The sequence below is a fragment of the Geotrypetes seraphini genome, chromosome 15 (assembly GCF_902459505.1).
Source record: "Geotrypetes seraphini chromosome 15, aGeoSer1.1, whole genome shotgun sequence".
NCBI classification, from domain to species: Eukaryota; Metazoa; Chordata; class Amphibia; order Gymnophiona; family Dermophiidae; genus Geotrypetes; species Geotrypetes seraphini.
Genome location: NC_047098.1, coordinates 68190054 through 68208657, shown reverse-complemented (window position 1 = coordinate 68208657; position 18604 = coordinate 68190054). Strand labels below are relative to the sequence as shown.

Sequence of the window (18604 nt, the reverse complement as noted above, 5' to 3'; positions counted from 1 at the left end):
CAGTTCATGATAATCCCCTGACCCTTTTCTTCCATTTTAATGCACATTTTTTACATCTGATTTAGTAAACAGTTTGTTATGCATCTCATAACTTTATTGCAAACAAATATTTAAAAAACTCATGCATTTAAAGTTTGAGATTGAGGGTATTCCACTTGATTTCACATGTGTTTATAGTCATTTTTTCAATAAATATAAATGTTGGCCCACGACTTTGTCCAAATTTTTAATTTTGGAGAGGCTGTAACCCTATACTTCTACTAAGACTAAGGGGTGCTTTTATTAGTACACACTAAATCGGTTGGCATACCTTAATAAAAGGACCCCTAAGTATCTTAATTAAAAATTCGGCCCTCGACTTAAGTCTATGTTTTAAATTTTGGCCCCTTATATAATTGAGTTTGACACCCCTGATCTACTGTATCCTTGCAATATAAGTTTGTACCAGTGTAATATGGTTTCCCATTGATTGTCCTCCTTCCACCAGGTCTCTGAAATGCCTATTAGATCTCTCTCATCATTCATTGCTTTGAAATTCTGAAAAAGTGATCAAATTTTAAATAAATTTGGAAATAAACTTTTTTTTTTTTTAAATACTCTCTCTCTCCTATTTTACTTTTTAGATTTCTAACGATTCTGAGCCAATCAGGGCCTTAGGCTCCTCCCACTGAATCTCAAGATGCATTGGGAGGAGAAAGGGCCATCATTCTGAGCACGCGACCCTGTAGGCAGGAAGGAGTGGGCTTCCCTCATACCGATTTGTCATCCAAAGGTACGGGGTGCAGGGCTCGGCGGCTCTTTTTTCATTTGGTTAGTTTAGAGGTGTACTAGAGGGGATCAGTGCCTGTGAGGGAGAAAGAGAGGAATCTCCCTGCCAGTTCAGCTGATCCTGGCAGGGGGAACCCTATCAGCTGAGCTGGCAGGATTCCCAAAAAGCGGCTCAGCTGATGGGGATTCCCCTGCCACAATCAGACAAGGCTGTTGGGTACGTCTGCAAAACTTGCATACGTGCGTTTTTCGTGGGAACATTTTTATTTTTGAAAATTGCCAAAAAAGATAGACGTACTAAGGGTCAAAACGTCTACATAGGTCATTTTCAAAAATAAAAGACAAGACGTCAGGCTGTTTTAAAAAAGAACATTTTCTCTACTGGATTTCTGGACTTTTCCAAAACCTAAAAATTAACACATGCAATTTTCAGGAGATAGAGATTCTTTTTTGGAGATAGGCAGTGGAATATTTGTAATCCAGGCAGATACACTTTTATTCATCACAGTTAGACACACATACTATCTTACCTTATAAGACACAAAGCTTTTGCGCACAACTTCTTCCAAGTCAGATGACACAAGATCCACAACTAAGAACCGAAAATATTAAAATTAAAAACATCAGTGCTATTGCCCCTGAAATATTTTTCCATTAATATCTCATACCTAATGGGATTACTCAATTTAGTTGATGTTCTAACTTGAAATCCTACAATGAATATGATTTACATCTAGTCTAACTATGCAGTTAAAACAGGCAGTTGCATTAGCCTTCAGCCTGGCCCCCCTACATTCAACTGTAATGGTCGTTCCAGCACCGCCCTGGAAAAAAGCATAACTGGATGTTGCATTTTTATAGATCTAAACATAATAGGGGTAATTTTATTATAAAGTGCATTGGATTTTATACTATTGCATCTCCCAAACCTAAAGGACTTTCAGCTTTTGTGGCCAGAGTGATGTTGCTTGGCAAGAAGGCCATTTTGTCCCAGTGGCTGGCCAGTGAACTCCCGACTTACAGTCAATGGAGATCACTGATGATCATACATGCCTCTTTGGAGCTGATCCTGGCCAATGATTCTGTTTGATTTGGGAGCACTTTTGCCTGAGTCTTACTCCTATTGCCAGGAATAGACTACTGAACTTGTAACTTGATTATTCTTTTGCTCCCTGTGCTCGGGGATTCCTCTGTTTTTGTTTGGGGGGATGGGGGTGAAGGTATATATTGGGCTTAAATGTAAGTTTTGTTTTGCTGCAGTTGTTTATTTGCACATTGAAAATTAATAAATACATTTAAACATAAAGTGCATGTTTTACATATGGAAATGAGCTCTTATATAAATGGATGTGGGTATACATGCATACAAAGTAGGTACAGTTGAGGCCCTATAGGCACTGTTCCTTCTAAGCTAGGCAGGAGTCCTCCAACTGCATTGCTGCCAATGGGGAGCAATACTTCAATATCATGTTTTCAATCACTAGGGACAGACAGATTCCCCAGAGTCCTATAGAGCTTACCTGTCCCTCATTATTGAAAATGTGATGAAACAGCACCTCCCACTGGCAGGACTGTAGGTGGAATATTCCCACTCAGATATACGTTATCTTAAAGAAACCTAAGGAGTCCAATATGTATGTAGATTTGTTTAAACATGTAAATTTAGCTATCAACTTTTTTGCTATGATTACATGATCTAGACTGAATCTGGAAATTGTTAGACCCTAATCTAACTGAAACCCATGGTTGCTCACAGCAGACTACAATACTGTCAGCTCACAAGATATTTCTAAATAGAAATATTGTTTGTACATTAATACCACACTATGTTCTCTCAATACACAGAAGCAACATCACACTGGGCTGGTGTACACTCTCATATTCAGCCTAATTCACAAAGGCAACAGGGGATAAAAAGATTACAGCAGTTTAGTTCCCATGGCTTAGGACTTTTGTGCCCCATTGGAATGGGACAAGTAAAATGTAATTACAGACAATCCCCAGGTTAAGAACGAGTTCCGATTTTTAAACTGTTCTTAAGTTGAATTTGTATGTAATTTGGATCCCAGTATTCTTCCCACTTTCTCCACCTCCTTGATGTCCCTCTTATGTTCCTTTCCATCCATCCCACTGTTCTCTCTCCACCACCACATCCAACATTACTCCCTCCCATGCATCTCTACCTCACTTCCCTCCCAACCATGTCAAGTTCAAGTTCAATTTTATTTGATGAATCGCCTATAACACTTTCTAAGCGATGTACAGTTTAAAACCTCATATAAGATAACAAACACTATTTAAAACAAAAATTTTTAACAATTTTTTAAAAAACAAAAATTTATAACATACAGTGTTAGAACTTAAGGGGTTACATCAATAATTCTCTCTCCCTCCTCCCTCCCTATGTCCAACAATTCTCCTTTTCTCCCTATGTGCATCATCTCTCGTTCCCTCTCACTCAAGACACCCAATTCTCCCTTTCTATTCTCTCCCCCAACTCAGCATCTCTGTCCTTCATTCCCTCCATTCTTCCATCCTATGGCGCATGCTCCCCTCTCTCCCTCCTGTGTCCCAAGTTCATGCTCCCTCCCTCCTTCCTTCCATTCTTTGTCTTGAGTTTGTGCTCCCTCCCAAGTCCCAACGTGCCCATCTCTCTCCCTGAGTTTCAACATGCCCTTCTCTATCTCTCCCTCCATTCTGAGCCCCAAGCACATGCCGCCTCCCTCCGGTGGTTGTTTACATTCTTCTGGCCGGCTCCCTCCTCCTTCCAGCCAAAGTTGTTTCTCTGCACAAAGCCGCAGACGGTGGCTGAGCCAGAAGCCTTCCCTCTGATGTCGGAGGAAGCTCCTCCCACAAAAGAGGGAAGACTTCTGGCTCAGCCACAAGTTTAAAGACGGTGCCAGGATGCCAAGATGAAAAGCAGCTATCAGCGAGTGGAGCTACTAGGTTGGGTTACCATCTATGTTTTACTTCCATTGAAAGCAATGTAAGTAAAACCCGGATGTCTCAAATCAGTTCTCCTTACTTCCAATGGAAGTAAAACACGGATTATCTCAGTCGGTCCTCCCTTTTCTGGAGCCATATGGTAAGTTAAGAGGGATAGGCTCCGGAGCAATCTAAGGAAATACATTTTTATAGAAAGGGTGGTAGATGCTTGGAACAGTCTCCCAGAAGAGGTTGTGACTGTGTCTGAATTCAAGAAAGTGCGGAATAGGCACAAGGGATCTCTTAGAGAGAGGAAGAGATAATGGTTACTGTGGATGGGCAGACTGGATGGGCCATTTGGCCTTTATCTGCCATCATTTCTATGTTTCTAACCGGTTCAAAGGCTTCCTAAAAACTCACAGCTACCAAGTTCAGACCAGAGAGATACTATCCAACAAATGGTCCAGCAATGCGGTGTTCCACAAGGTTCTCCTTGTAACCTGCCTAACGCCCACAGAGATACAAAAGAATAAACTTAATCCTAGCCTCAATAGAAAAATGGATAGCCCAATCCAAGTTAAAACTGAACACTGAGAAAACCAAATTCTTTCTAGCCATGTCCGACAGCCTCACCTTGGACACATTTATTCTAAGAGGAACCAACTTTCCCATCAACCCCTCAATCAGAATCCTGGGAGTTCACCTAGATAGACAGCTAACTATGATCACCCAAGTGGATCAAGTCATGCACAAAGGCTTCAACATTCTCTGGAAACTAAAATCCATTAAAAAAATTCTTTAATCTGGCACCATTCTAACTCCTAGTTCAAGCATTAGTCCTAAGCTTTCTGGACTATTGCAACATCACTTACCTAGCAGGACAACACAAACTCTTCCAAAGACTGTGATGTTTTGGATGATATAGTAAGGCTGATCTTCAACCTGAACAAATTTGACCCCATTCTACCAAAAACTACACTGGCTCTCGGTTGAGGGAAGAAAGAGTCCTCTTCAAATTTGGATGCCTCTTCTACAAAGCACTACATGGCCTACTGCCCAACTACCTTACTAAGCAGTTCCTGTTCTTCAAGCCTAGCTATTCCACCTGCCATGAATCATTTTTTACCTTCCCCGCAATCAAAGGCTGTTCCCAAAAAAGTATCATTAACAGACTCCTATCATACCAAGATGCCTCCAGGGATCCAGAGCTAAGTCAATTGGTTAAAGTATCAGCCTCTTACATGCACTTTAGAAAGCTTCTAAAAACACATCTTTTTGCTAAATTATCCTTCCCAAGATATAGCATAAATTTGTATTTCTATATCGCAAAAGCCTTTCGGTTCTATGCAGTTTACAAAAGAAACAGACAGACCATTTCAGTGAGCTACATCATAACTTAGGCATAAGTAGTTAAACAGTATAACAACATCTGTTTATGTTCCCCCTTCCCCCTTCTTCCCTCCCCCTGATCATCATCAGAAGCAGCAACAGCAGCTCCTCCTCCCCCCAAGTCTACCAACAGAGAAGAGCAGCAGAAGCTCCCCCTCTCTGGATTAACAGCAGTGGCTCATGGGTCCTCTAGACTAGCAGCAGCTCTCTCTTTTTGTCCCTCTGTGTTTTTAACTTGCCTGAACTGTTGCCAGTGGCATCAGCACAGCCATTCTCTCAGCCAGCCTCAAAGCCTTTTCTAGGCTTCACCCCCGCATCCCATGATGCAACTTCTTCTTTCCTGAGAGGTGGACATGGCCTAGCACAGGCACCAAAGCCGGCTGAGTGAAAGTCTGAGCTTGTGCTACCGGCAGCAGTGCCGGCAAGTTAAAACAACGTACAGTGACAGAATAAGTGTGCTTTTTGTCTGGGAGGAGGGTAGGAAGAGAAAAAATGCCAGCAATGGCTGCACCACCGGAGAAAAGGAAGGAATGTGGGAGACGTGCTGGGTGCCACATACTCTTTGCTAATGATTTGCATACCTCTTGGGGAATGTGTACATTTTGTTGGGAACCCCTGCTATAGGGAACAAGTTCTGGAGGACAGCTCCATTAACATCTATTGACCAGATGAGGATGGGGCATAATTACTCTTAATACAGGAAGCCAAGATGAACACTATGTAATGTACCTTCTCAAAGATTTATTAATAAATTATTTCCAGAAACCAGGACTGGCAATGGTGACAAAATTTGAAGTTTGATTATGACATTTCTTATGTTCCTTGTACCTGTTTGAATATTGTTAGTCTTCAAAGCACAAACCATTTCTGCTGTCAGCCCAGGACATAGCCCTTCTCGAAGAATAACCATAACTGACACCTAAGAGAAAGGGTGAGTAAAACATAAATTTAGAAACACATAGCAAAAACATTTGTAGGTACTGTATATTAAAAGCAAGAAGCCATTTGGACTGCTAAATGACCAAGGGGTAAAAGGGGTACTCAGGGAAGACAAGGCCATAGTGAAGAGATTAAATGAAGTCTTTGCTTTGGTCTTCACTGAGAAAAATGCGGGAGAGATACCAGTGCCAGAAATGGTATTCAATACTGACAAGTCAGAGAAAGTGAAACAAATCTCTAACAGTGGAATATGTTATGTTAATCAGGTTTTCTATTCTGCCTTATCTACAATATTAAGATCAAGGTCACATTACATTATGAGAAGTTGGGTCAGTTACCTAGGAAGTTACAATGAAACAGTTTGACTTCAGTGCCAAGCAAAATGGTGGAAACCAATTTGCTTGACTTCTTTGAAGGTGTGGATAAAGGTGAGCCGGTTGATATAGTATATCTAGATTTTCAGAAAGGTTTAGATAAAGTTCCTCATGAGAGGCTCCTGAGAAAATTAAAGTGTCATGCGATAGGTGGCAAAGTTCAGTTGTAGATTAGGAATTGGTTATCGGATAGAAAACAGGGGGTAGGGTTAAATGGTCATTTTTCTCAATGGAGGAGAGTAAACAGTGGAGTGGCGCAGGGGTCTTTTGTGGGACTGGTACTATTTAATGTATTTATAAATTATCTGTAAATTAGAGGGGTTTCCAGCTGTAATTGTTTGGGCCATGAGTTTGGCTAGAAAATTTTTGCCATCTGGCAACCCTGAATATAAATCACCTTCAGCACAGCATAGTATCTTCTAATTTCACAACATAACCTCACATCGTGTGCTCACACTTTGACTTCTCTTATACATACAACAAACAGCCAATGTCCCACTCCCAGACCTAAGCGTAGATTCCGACTTAGCACCCCTCTTCGCCTCCCTTAAAGACTCAAAGAGCCTCGCGCTGGCGCTAACTGTGGCCAAACAAGCCCAGCTCCGAAGGCACCAACTTTCCAGCTTCCCGCCATTTCGACGCCTCCGCGCACGGCGTGGGGACGTTTTGCTGCCGCACGTTTCCGATGGCGTCATTAGACGGCGCCCAATGACACCCGTCGCAGAATTTAAATTGAACAGGCGGGAAGAGAGAAACGGCTGTTTTGGAGGAAGCGGTAAGTTAGTTTGTAGAAGGTTTGCTTTTAGGGTTTTTTCTTCCTTCACCCAGCGCATGAGATGGAGAAGCAAGCACTATTTAGATTCGCGCTTTTTTTTTTCTTCTCGGGGGGGTCTTTAATGAGATCTACAAGCGATGAAACGGCTGTTTTAAGTTTATGTGAGTCTATCTCTGAATCCGTTCTGTTCTCTTCTTTGTCCGCCGGTCCACGAAGGATTCGGGTCCCCGCCGCGACGAAAGGTGCCGGCGTCAGCGGACTTGCAACTTCCTGTTGCGGAGGCTGTGCCGGGACTTCCTGCCTTGTCTCGGCAGCTCTGTGTGCTTTTAACTTCGGCCCAGAGCAGTCGTTTAGCTTCGATGATGCGATGTGGGCCGGCCTAGCAAAGGCTCATGAAGTTAAAAGCACACAGAGCAGCTGTCCTGGAGGTTTCCCTTCCTCTCGCCTTTGCAGGTCCCTTTTGTTTTTCTTCAAACGGCAACGGGCATCAAGTAAGTTCCACTGTTCCTTGCAAGCGGTTCTGCTCGGCCAAAGCTTCCCCTCTGACATCCTCGAGGGAAAGAAAGTGACCCGCAAAGATGAGGGGAAGGGGGGCAGATGGATGTCAGTTGAGAGGGGAGAGCAGATGCTGAATGGAAGTGGGGAAAGAACACATAAATAAAGGGGGAAGAAAATAGTAAGATAATGGAGGGGTGAGGGAAAGGGGTGACAAGCTGTGGGTAGATACAGTGAAAAGAGGGAAACGGGACTAAATAGTAAGAAAGAATTTAATTTAGATGGAGGCAGAAAATAGAGAAGGAAGAAAAGGGAAGAGAGAACAGAGAACGATATAAGATCTGAGTGGAGGAAATGAGAAGAGAGATGCTAAAAAACCACAGGGGGGAGGGAAGGACAAAAATGCCAGACCATGAGGGGAACAGAAGGTGATGATGGATGCCAGACCAAATTGGGGGGGGGGGGGCAGGAGGAGAGATGGCAGGGAAAGACAGACAGTGAATGGAAGGGGCAGATGCTGGACTGAAGAGACAGAGAAGGTTATCATGCCGCTGTACCGGGCCATGGTACGCCCTCACCTGGAGTACTGCGTCCAGCACTGGTCACCGTACATGAAGAAGGACACGGTACTACTCAAAATGGTCCAGAGAATAGCGACTAAGATGGTTAAGGGGTTGGAGGACCTGCCGTACAGCGAAAGATTAGAGAAACTGGGCCTCTTCTCCCTCGCACAGAGGAGATTAAGAGGGGACATGATCGAAACATTCAAGATACTGAAGGGAATAGACTTAGTAGAGAAAGACACTATTCACCCTCTCCAAGGTAGGGCGAACAAGAGGGCACTCTCTAAAGTTGAAAGGGGATAGATCCTGTACAAACGTAAGGAAGTTCTTCTTCACCCAGAGAGTGGTAGAAAGCTGGAACACTCTTCCAGAGGCTGTTATAAGGGAAAACACCCTCCAAGGATTCAAGACAAAGTTAGACAAGTTCCTGCTGAACAAGAACGTGCGCTGGTAAGGCTAGTCTTAGTTAGGGTGATGGTCTTAGACCAGAGGGCTGCCGCGTGAGTGGACTGCTGGGCATGATGGACCACTGGTCTGACCCAGCAGTGGCAATTCTTATGTTCTTAGGGCAGACGCTGGATGGAAGAGAGTGAAAAGGCAATGAAAGCAGAAACCAGAGACGACAAAAGGTAGAAACAAATTTTATTTCTATCTTCTGATTAGAATATATCAGATTTGAAATATGTATCCTGCTAGAGACATAACTGGAGACTGCAAAGCCCAGGCAGTGCTTCTTTAGCTTCCAGCTGGCTTAGGGCTATCTCGGACCAGGGGGCACTCCCCTAACACTATTCCTGTCGTGTGTGACTGCAGTATTCTGTTAGCATGATATTTGTGTAGCATTCTGTAATAATTTGGCTTATTCAGTTTTTTTGATAGTAGAGGAGATATATGTGAAGGGGAGGGGAGTCAGGGGTTTTGTTGATCCTTGCTCTGTATTATTTGTATTTATAAAATGACAATTGTACAGAATATTGTTTCTTTTTATACTTTAATAAAATATGTTCAATATAAAATCATAACTATTTGAGGCTTGTGCGGATGGGATCAGATGGTTTGTGGGACCGAGCTCATGGGGATGGGGCGGCGATGGTTTTTAAAAAAAATTTCAGTCTTAGTAGTTTGCCGGTCCACGAAATAATTATTTTATTTCCGCCGGTCCATAGGTATAAAAAGGTTGAAGAACACTGCTCTAGTATAGTAAACATATTCTGTTACTACAGGAGCAAAATCATGTTAATAAAGTTTCTTGGTATTGCATGTTTCTTTTTTATTTTCCCTCCCCAGTTCTATACTGTTTCCCTGTATAGTAAAGCCTTGGATTGCAAGTAACTTGGTTTGCAAGTGTTTTGCAAGAGAAGCAAAACATTTGATTAAATTTTAACTTGATATACAAGCAATGTCTTGCTATACAAGTACATACAGTATACAGTTCACACATCATAACTGAGCCGATGGTTCTCTCTCAGACACTGCCGGCGTGTAGTGACTGTTGTAAACGAGCAAGGTCTTGCAATATAAGTACGTACAGTATACACACGTCGCATCATCACAACTGAGCCGATGGTTCTTCTCTCTCTGATGCTGCGGGAGCGTAGTGACCGCTCTAAACAAGCGAGGTCTTGCAATACAAATACGTACAGTATTTTGTATTAAAGTTTTTGGGTTGTGGAATGAATCATCTGAGTTTCCATTATTTCTTATGGGGAAATTCACTTTGATATTCGAGTGCTTTGGATTACAAGCATGCTTCTGGAACGAATTATGCTCACAAACCAAGGTTTCACTGCAGTCAAACCTCGGTTTGCAAGACGAGCAAAACATTTGAAAAATTTGTGACTCGTAAAACGAGCATTGACTTGCAAAACAAGCAGTTAACTACCTTCTTCCCGCTGGGAGTGCGTTCTTGTTGCGAGGTGACCAGATCTGAGGAGGCGCCTTCCTCCAGAGATGGGATAGTGCATGCGTTCACTCGAGATGGGGCTATTTCTGTGCAGCTCGCGCGCCTAGTTAGAACTCCTGTACTTTGCGTGTTTGGAGCTCCGGGAGGCGGGGTCAGTGCGTGCGTACGGGTTCGGCTAGTACTGGTGGTGTGTGTGGCGCGGTGGTTGAAGCTACAGCCTCAGCACCCTGGGGTTGTGGGTTCAAACCCCACGCTGTTCCTTGTGACCCTGGGCAAGTCACTTAATCCTCCAGAGCCCCAGGTACGTTAGAGAGATTGTGAACCCCCAGAGATAGACAGCCATTCTTTAGCACTCTCCAGACCAGTAGAGGTTAACTTTACGAATGGGTATATATCTAATCATGACCAGCAGGTGGAGACTGAAAACAAAACTTTGGGACAGTATATCCTAGCCCCTCCTCTCTATTTCCCTCAGTCTTCTTTCAGTCTCCAGCAGGTGTTGAGTGATCTGTACCCATCTCCCTTGGTAGGGCTGTTGGAATTTGTTTAAGGGGTTTATTGTCCCTGTTTTTAGCCGGACGGAGCTTGGACGGACTCTGTTTGGGGGTTCGTCCGACCTCGGGGGTGTCAAACCCGGCGGGTCACGAGCGGGGTCCCTCCCCCCACTTCCTCCACCTCCCCACATTTTTTTAGAGGAGCCTCAGCAATAAGCCTTGCCCCCTAAATCAAGCAAGACTATTGCTTTGAGAGCCTGTGGAGTCTGTTCTGTAAAAAAAAAAAATCCTGAGGTAGTGCTGGTCTGGAGGGTTGTATCCCTTTAAGAAAACTGTATTTTTTCAACTAACCGGCACTTTTTTTACAGCTAGGTCGCGTATGGAGCAATGAGCACTTCTAAAGGGAAAAAGTGCTCATTGTGCTCCAGACGCGAGGCACTCGCGGCCGGCCTGTGCAAGCGGTGTTCAGGCCGGTGCGGTGGAGGAGCTCCGTCGGCAGCGGCTGCAGGCGCCCAGAGCTCCCCGCCGATGGTGCCTCGCGAGTCGGCAGGGAACGGTGGAGAAGCCCGGTCTTCTCCGTCCGCCCACGGAGGGATTCCCCGAGCCGCCGACGGTCGGGTTTTAGAGGATTCCCTCTCAGCTGATATTTTGACAGCTGATGCCGGCTTGCCTGTTTTAGCGGCTGAGACTTTTCAGGTCTCTCAGCCGCTGCAGGCTGTGGAGGGAGCTGTTTTGGCGGGAAAGACGCCATCTTCTCTGTCTGGCCCCTCCATTTTGTCTTCCACCTCAGGTGACCTTCCCCCTGTTTTGACTATGCAGGGGCAAGGTTCTGCTGGGTCCCCTGCTGTGGCAGGGAGTCCCTTGGGACCCTCGGGGGGGTTTTCTCCTGAATTTTTCTTTTCTTTATGCAGAGCCTATTTTCAGGCGGCTGGGGGTCCCGGTTGCGCCCAGGGGGTCTCGGGGGGTGGTTTTTCCTCCGCGCTTCCTGCGGCTTTGCCTCTTTCGTCTGGCGTGACGTCCCCTCCGCCGCCTCCCTTGTCCAAGCGTCCGCGGGTGTCGTGGGACGAGAATTTGTGGTCGGAGGAACGGGTCGGTCTGGAGGAGGACCTGGACCCTTCTGAGGAATTCCAGGACTCTCTGGAGGGGACGGAAGCTGGCGGCGGGTTGTCGGATTTCCCGTTCTCCAGTGACGAGGCGTCTGTGGTGCGTCTTTTTCAGAAAGATGAGCTGCCTGACCTTATTCAGCAGGTTTCTTCGGTCTTGCGTTTTGAGGACGCGCCGCCGGAGACTCCGCGTGTGGGGGACCCCCTGTTGCGGGGGATCCGTACCGTTTCCCGCTCTTTTCCTATGCATCAGGATATTCGGGATATTATCCTGGAGCAGTGGAAAACGTCGGAGACGCCGTTTCGGCTGGCGCGCAGCATGGCTCGCCTGTATCCCATTCCTGAAGGGGATCGGGCTACGTTAGCTTCGCCGGTCGTGGATGCGGTGGTCTCGGCAATTTCCAAGCGGCATACCGTGCCTGTTGAGGGCGGTTCTGCCTTGCGAGATCCTGAGGAGCGCAAATTGGAGGGCCTCCTTAAGCAAAATTTTCAGGTCTCTGGCTTTGGGGTCCAGGCGGCTATTTGTGGGGGACTGGTCGCTCGCGCCGTGTTTCGGTGGGCGGAGCGGGTCTTGGATCGAGAGTCTGACGACTGGTCTCTGGTGGATCAGGAGGTTGCGAAGATTGAGATGGCGGCCTCATTCCTCTCAGATGCTCTCTATGACTTGGTGCGGATCTCGGCTAAGTCTATGGCTTTTGGCGTGGCCGCAAGGCGTGTGTTGTGGCTGCGCGCTTGGGCAGCGGATGCTGCGTCCAAAGCTAAGCTTACTAAATTTCCCTTTCGGGGGTCGTTTTTGTTTGGAGAGGACTTGGGTAAGTTGATTCAGACTCTGTCGGACTCGAAAGTTCCCCGTCTGCCGGAGGACCGTGCCCGCCCGGCGTCTCGGGGGGGTGCGGTCCGGGGGCGTTTGCGGGATTTTCGCAAGTATCGCCCTGGGCGTGGGGCTGCTTCTTTCCAGTCTCCGGGATTTTCCCGGGGTCGGTTCTTCCAGCGTATGCAGCCCTTTCGGGGGGCCCGTCGGGGGGCAGGGAATCCCTCCGCCGGTTCCCCCGCTTCCCGTCCTGCACAATAACACCTTGCCGGCGCCCCCTTTGGTTCCGGTGGGGGCCCGGCTGCGCGAATTTTTCCCCAAATGGGCCGAGATCACGTCCGATCAGTGGGTCCTGGAGGTGGTGCGGGACGGTTATGCCCTGGAGTTCGCCCGCTCTCTGCCGGATTTTTTCCTCGCTTCTCCATGTCAGACTCCGGGGAAGACGCAGGCTTTTCGCCAGACCCTTCAGCGCTTGCTAGATCTCAGGGCAGTTGTTCCGGTGCCCCCTCCGGAGTGGGGCACGGGCAGGTACTCCATTTACTTTGTGGTGCCCAAGAAGGAGGGGACTTTTCGGCCCATCCTCGATTTGAAAGGGGTCAACAGGGCTCTCAAGATTCCCTCTTTCCGTATGGAAACTCTGCGGTCGGTCATTCTGGCGGTTCAGCCGGGGGAGTTTCTCACTTCTCTCGATCTGACGGAGGCCTACTTGCATGTTCCCATTCGGGCCTCTCATCAGCGTTTCCTGCGCTTTGCGATCTTGGGTCGGCACTTTCAGTTCTGTGCGCTTCCCTTTGGGCTGGCCACGGCTCCTCGGACGTTCACCAAGGTGATGGTGGTCGTCGCGGCAGCCTTGCGGTCGGAGGGCATCCTGGTACACCCCTACCTGGACGACTGGTTAATTCGGGCAAAGTCGTTGCAGGAAAGCTCCCGGGTTACTGCTCGGGTGGTGGAGTTTCTCCGGTCGCTGGGCTGGGTGGTCAACCTTTCCAAGAGTCGGTTGGTCCCGGCTCAGCGTCTGGAGTACCTAGGGGTGCTGTTCGACACCTCCTTGGGGAAGGTCTTCCTCCCAGAGGGCCGGGTGAGCAAATTGCAATCTCAGATTCGCCTGCTTTTGGCGTCCCGGTGTCCTCGGGCGCGAGATTTCCTCCAGGTCTTGGGGTCGATGGCGGCGTCCCTGGACGTGGTGAGGTGGGCGCGGGCCCACATGCGTCCTCTCCAGTATGCTCTGCTCCGGAGGTGGTCTCCCCAGAGGCACGGGATGGATGTTCCGGTTCCCCTGCGAGGCTTGGCGCGCTGCAGTCTGCGTTGGTGGCTCCAGACCCCTCACCTAGTTCAGGGGGTGGGTCTGGATCTCCCGCAGTGGACGGTGCTCCTGACGGATGCGAGTCTCCTGGGTTGGGGGGCTCAGTGTTTGGGTCACTCAGCTCAGGGCACCTGGTCCGCGGAGGAGGCCGCCTGGTCGATCAACGTGTTGGAGACCAGAGCGGTCCGTCTGGCGCTGTTGGCTTTCCACTCCCTGTTGCGGGGCAAGTCGGTCAGAGTGCTGTCGGACAATGCCACGGCGGTGGCTTATGTCAATCGTCAGGGGGGCACCAAGAGCACTCAGGTGGCGCAGGAGGCGGCTCTGCTCATGGTTTGGGCGGAATCCCATCTGCTGGACCTCTCGGCCTCTCACATAGTCGGAGTAGAAAATGTTCAGGCAGACTTCCTCAGTCGTCACTTCCTAGATCCAGGAGAGTGGTGTCTCGGCGCCGAGGCGTTTCAGTTGATAGTGCAGGCTTGGGGGCAGCCCCTGATGGACCTGATGGCCACGGGTGGCAACGCCAAAGTGCCCCGCTTCTTCAGTCGTCGCAGGGACGGTCTGGCCGAGGGTCTGGATGCTCTGGTCCAGCAGTGGCCAACGGAGGGGCTGTTGTATGTGTTCCCTCCTTGGCCGCTGGTGGGCAGAGTGCTTCTTCGCATTGTTTACCATCCGGGTTTGGTGGTGCTGGTGGCGCCGGATTGGCCTCGCCGTCCGTGGTATGCGGATCTGGTGAGGCACCTGGTAGCGGATCCTCTTCCTCTGCCTCTCTCGGACGACCTGCTGATGCAGGGTCCCATTCCCATGTTCGACCCGTCTCCCTTCTGTCTTACGGCGTGGCTCTTGAAAGGGGTCGCCTTAGCAAGAAGGGATATTCAGACAAGGTGATCTCTACACTGTTGGGGTCCCGGAGGCTTTCTACCTCTCGGGCTTATGTGCGGGTTTGGCGTCTCTTTGAGGAATGGTGTCGGGCGCGGGGAGTGACCTCTTTTCGCGCTTCTCTGCCTAACATTCTGGAGTTCTTGCAGGATGGTCTGGATAGAGGCCTGGCTTGGTCTTCTCTCCGGGTTCATCTTGCGGCCCTGTCGGCTTTTCGAGGGTTGGTGTCAGGTCAGCGTTTATCGGCTCTTCCTGATGTGATTAGGTTTTTGCGGGCGGCCAAGTTGTTTAGGCCTCCCCTACGGCCCTCGGTTCCCTCTTGGGATCTTAATCTGGTTCTTTCTGTTTTGGTGCGTCCGCCTTTCGAGCCGTTGGACGACTGTTCCTTGAAGGACCTTACTTTGAAGGCGGTCTTTTTGGTGGCCATTACTTCTGCTAGGCGTGTTTCTGAGCTGCAGGCTTTCTCTTGTAGGACTCCCTTCTTGGAGTTTTCTAGGGAGCGGGTCGTCTTGCGGCCTGTTCCTTCCTTTCTGCCTAAGGTTGTTTCTCCTTTTCATGTCAATCAATCGGTGGTTCTCCCGGTCTTGGGTGGTCGGGAGGGCTCTTCTGAGCAACGGCAGCTGCGCAAGTTGGATGTCGGTCGGGTCCTTCGCTCTTATGTGCAGCGGACCCAGGAATTCCGGAAGTCCGATCGTCTCTTTGTCCTCCTGGCGGGTCCTCGTCGGGGAGCTGGCGCTTCTAAGGCTACTATTGCGCGCTGGATCAAGGAGACGATTGCTTCCGCTTATCTTCTGAAACAGCAGCCTGTTCCGGAGTTTCTCAAGGCTCATTCCACTCGGGGTCAGGCGGCTTCTTGGGCTGAGTCGTCGCTCGTGCCTCCTGTGGATATTTGTAAGGCTGCGGTTTGGTCCTCCTTGCATTCCTTTGTTCGTCATTATCGGGTTGATGTGCAGGCGCGTCGGGACGCGGTGTTCGGTGAGCGTGTACTGGTATCGGCCCTTCGGGGGTCCCGCCCGTGAGAGGGACTGCTTTGGTACGTCCCATTTGTAAAGTTAACCTCTACTGGTCTGGAGAGTGCTAAAGAAGGAGAAATTAGGTTCTTACCTGCTAATTTACTTTCTTTTAGCTTCTCCAGACCAGTAGAGGTCCCCACCCTGTCTGTTGTTGTTGTTGTTGGGGCTGTTGCGCGGGCAGTTTTTGGTTTTTTGCTGCGGGTTCTAGTATTTTTCTAGGGCCGGGGAGAATTGAAGAACAGCGGCTGTGGCTCGGCTGGCTTAGCTGGCGAGCTGTGGGGACATTCTTCCTTCGGGAATTTCTCCTCTGCATTTTCCAACAGCATTTTGGGTTTGTTATTTGTTACTCCTTTCGGAGTATTGTTTTTTCTCTCTGTTGTTTTCCAGTTCTTGGTTCTGCTTGGCTATTCGGCAGACTGAGGGAAATAGAGAGGAGGGGCTAGGATATACTGTCCCAAAGTTTTGTTTTCAGTCTCCACCTGCTGGTCATGATTAGATATATACCCATTCGTAAAGTTAACCTCTACTGGTCTGGAGAAGCTAAAAGAAAGTAAATTAGCAGGTAAGAACCTAATTTCTCCTTTTTGACTCCCCCTTTGTACAATTCTTTTCAACTCATCTATTCAACTAGAGATAAGAAATAAATCCTTTCTTTTCATTTTGAAAGTGTTTTTTATTCTCTGTCCATCTAGTGAGTCAAAGAAGCCACAAAGAGAGGTGATGGCTGAGGAGCTTACAAGACAAACAGCAGATTTTGATTTAAAATTGATGAAAATTCAAAAGGAGCTTCAGAACCAGTTGGAAACACAGCAAAATGAAATGACTTGTATAATTGAGGTGAGAAATGTTTAGATTTGTTTATTTATTGGGATTTATTAACCACATTCATCCAAAGCAGTTTGCAATACAGTACATTGAATAGAAATCAGGTACACTTCCCCCTCCAAATCCGAGGATTCAGTTATTTGTGATTTTAAACCAAAAAACCCATTTTAATTTTTCAGGATATTTTAAGCCCTGTAAGCCCCCCCTTAAGCCTTACCTGGTGGTCTAGTGGGTTTTCGGGGCAGGAGCGATCTTCCCATGCTCCTGCTCCATGCAGGTCACTCGCAGGAAATGGCTCGAGACTACAGGAGCTCAAGGCAGCCATTTTCTGTGAACAATCTGCACATGGCAGGAGCGTGGGAAGATCGCTCCTGCTCCGAAAACCCGCTAGACCACCAGGTAAGGCTTAAAGGGCTTACAGGGCTTAAAATAGCCGGGGGGGGGGTTAGGGGCAGGACCGGCCTGAATATTATTCGTGGTTTTTTTTTTTTTTTTAATATTCACGGGCCGGCTCCGCCCCTAACCCCCATGGAAACGGAGGAAGAAGTGTACTCGTAAGTATTTTCCCTATCTGTACCTGGGACAATGGCAGATCACAAGGAGCAGGCTGGGATCAAACCTACAACTTCAGGGTGCTGAGGCAGAAGCTCTAGGCCACATCCCTATATTAATTTTTTTTTAAATCATACTCTTTGCTTTCTTTTGTTGTGTCTGTGATATTTTATGTTGTTTAGTGCATAGTAGATACTAATATAAAGAACAAAATTACAGAACTTATACGTAAGCATGGATTAATGAAGCAAAGCTATCATGGAGTTAGACAAGAGAAATGTGCCTCACCGATCTACATTTCTTCAAAGGGGTGAATAAACATGTGGATAAAAGTGAGTTGTTGATATTGTGTATCTGATTTTCAAAAGGCATTTGACAAATTACGTCATGAAAGACTCCTGAGGAAATTAGAAAGCTGTGGCATTGGAGGTAACATTCTATTGTGGATTAAGAACTAGTTAAAAGATAGAAAGCATAGAGTAAAGTTAAATGCTCAATATTCTCTAGGGAGAAGGATTCCCCAGGGGTCTGTGCTGGGCTGCTGCTTTTTAACATATTTATCAATGATGTAGAAATGGGGAATAACTAGCGAGATGATGAGATTTGCTGATGCCGCAAAGTTGTTCATAGCTGTTAATTTGTAAGAGGATTGTGAAAAATTGCAAGAGGACCTTACGAACCTGGGAGATTGGGCATAAAAATGGAAGGTGAGCAAGTGCAAAGTGATGCATATGGAAAAGAGGGACCTGAACTATATGCGACAGGGTGTACGTCCTATCAAGGGGAGTAGAGGGCCCTAGGGAGAAGTCCCCAAAGATGAATTGGTATTGGAAAACATCCTGGGTTTGAGGATAGCCCCTAAATCCTTTTTGTAGATTAGGGTGAGTAATAGATGACCCTGCGGTTGGAGGTAATAGCCCGAAAGGGAAGGTGTCGGGGGTAGGTTATCCATCACGTTTAGGCTGACTGAATTCCCTGAACATTGAGAAGTCTGAAAAAGAACTAATTTGCATAAAGCCAAGAACTGAAGGACAAAAGTCTTTTGGGACCCTGAAAGAGTCTTTAAGGAATTGGGGCATAGGCCCTCCCAAGAATATAAGGTGATTTTGGGAGCAGCTCTAACCTTACAGAGAGACAGTAAACAGAATTCCAGGGACTGGGGAGACATAACTTGGAGACAGGTCTAAGAGAACACAGTCTCCTACAGGTGACGCTTTGCTCTTGCTCTGCAACACAACCAGATCGTTAGTGGGTCAAAAGACAGTGTGAGGCTCAGCTTATGCATTTCTAAAATGGATCTAACTATAGGTGTCTTTGGGGCACACCAAAGCTAAATCGTCTAGTTTTCCGTTATAGCACTTGGATGTTCTGTCTGTAAACACGCACATGGCTTGGATGTCTTTTTCAAACATGTTGATTATATGACTTGGATATAATTTGTTCCTTTTGGGCAACCTTAATTGTTTATGCAGGGTTTTGGACTTCATTTTTTTTTA

At 47.3% G+C, this 18604-nt stretch overlaps 2 protein-coding genes across 7 annotated transcripts in view; one reads left to right on the top strand and one right to left on the bottom strand.

Annotated features, from left to right (window-relative positions):
• The window catches only part of RAD51D (RAD51 paralog D), a 41071-nt gene extending 33957 nt beyond the window's left edge, over positions 1–7114 (bottom strand). The window contains exons 1-3 of one of the 2 annotated variants that reach the window (XM_033922600.1): positions 6903–7114; positions 5911–6001; positions 1299–1360 (exon numbers count right to left, since the gene is read on the bottom strand). In XM_033922600.1, the coding sequence (XP_033778491.1) occupies positions 1299–1360; positions 5911–5992 (144 nt within the window). In that variant the 5' untranslated portion in view covers positions 5993–6001; positions 6903–7114. Of the gene's footprint in view, positions 1–1298; positions 1361–5910; positions 6002–6792 lie in introns of both variants that reach the window. The other variant, XM_033922601.1, reaches the window with a different exon arrangement.
• Positions 7026–18604, top strand: part of SPDL1 (spindle apparatus coiled-coil protein 1) — a 59948-nt gene continuing 48369 nt past the window's right edge. For 2 of the 5 annotated variants that reach the window (XM_033922599.1, XM_033922598.1), the window contains exons 1-2: positions 7026–7170; positions 16424–16568. In XM_033922599.1, the coding sequence (XP_033778490.1) occupies positions 16452–16568 (117 nt within the window). In that variant the 5' untranslated portion in view covers positions 7026–7170; positions 16424–16451. Of the gene's footprint in view, positions 7171–7604; positions 7662–16423; positions 16569–18604 lie in introns of those variants that run through there. The other 3 variants (XM_033922597.1, XM_033922595.1, XM_033922596.1) reach the window with 2 other exon arrangements.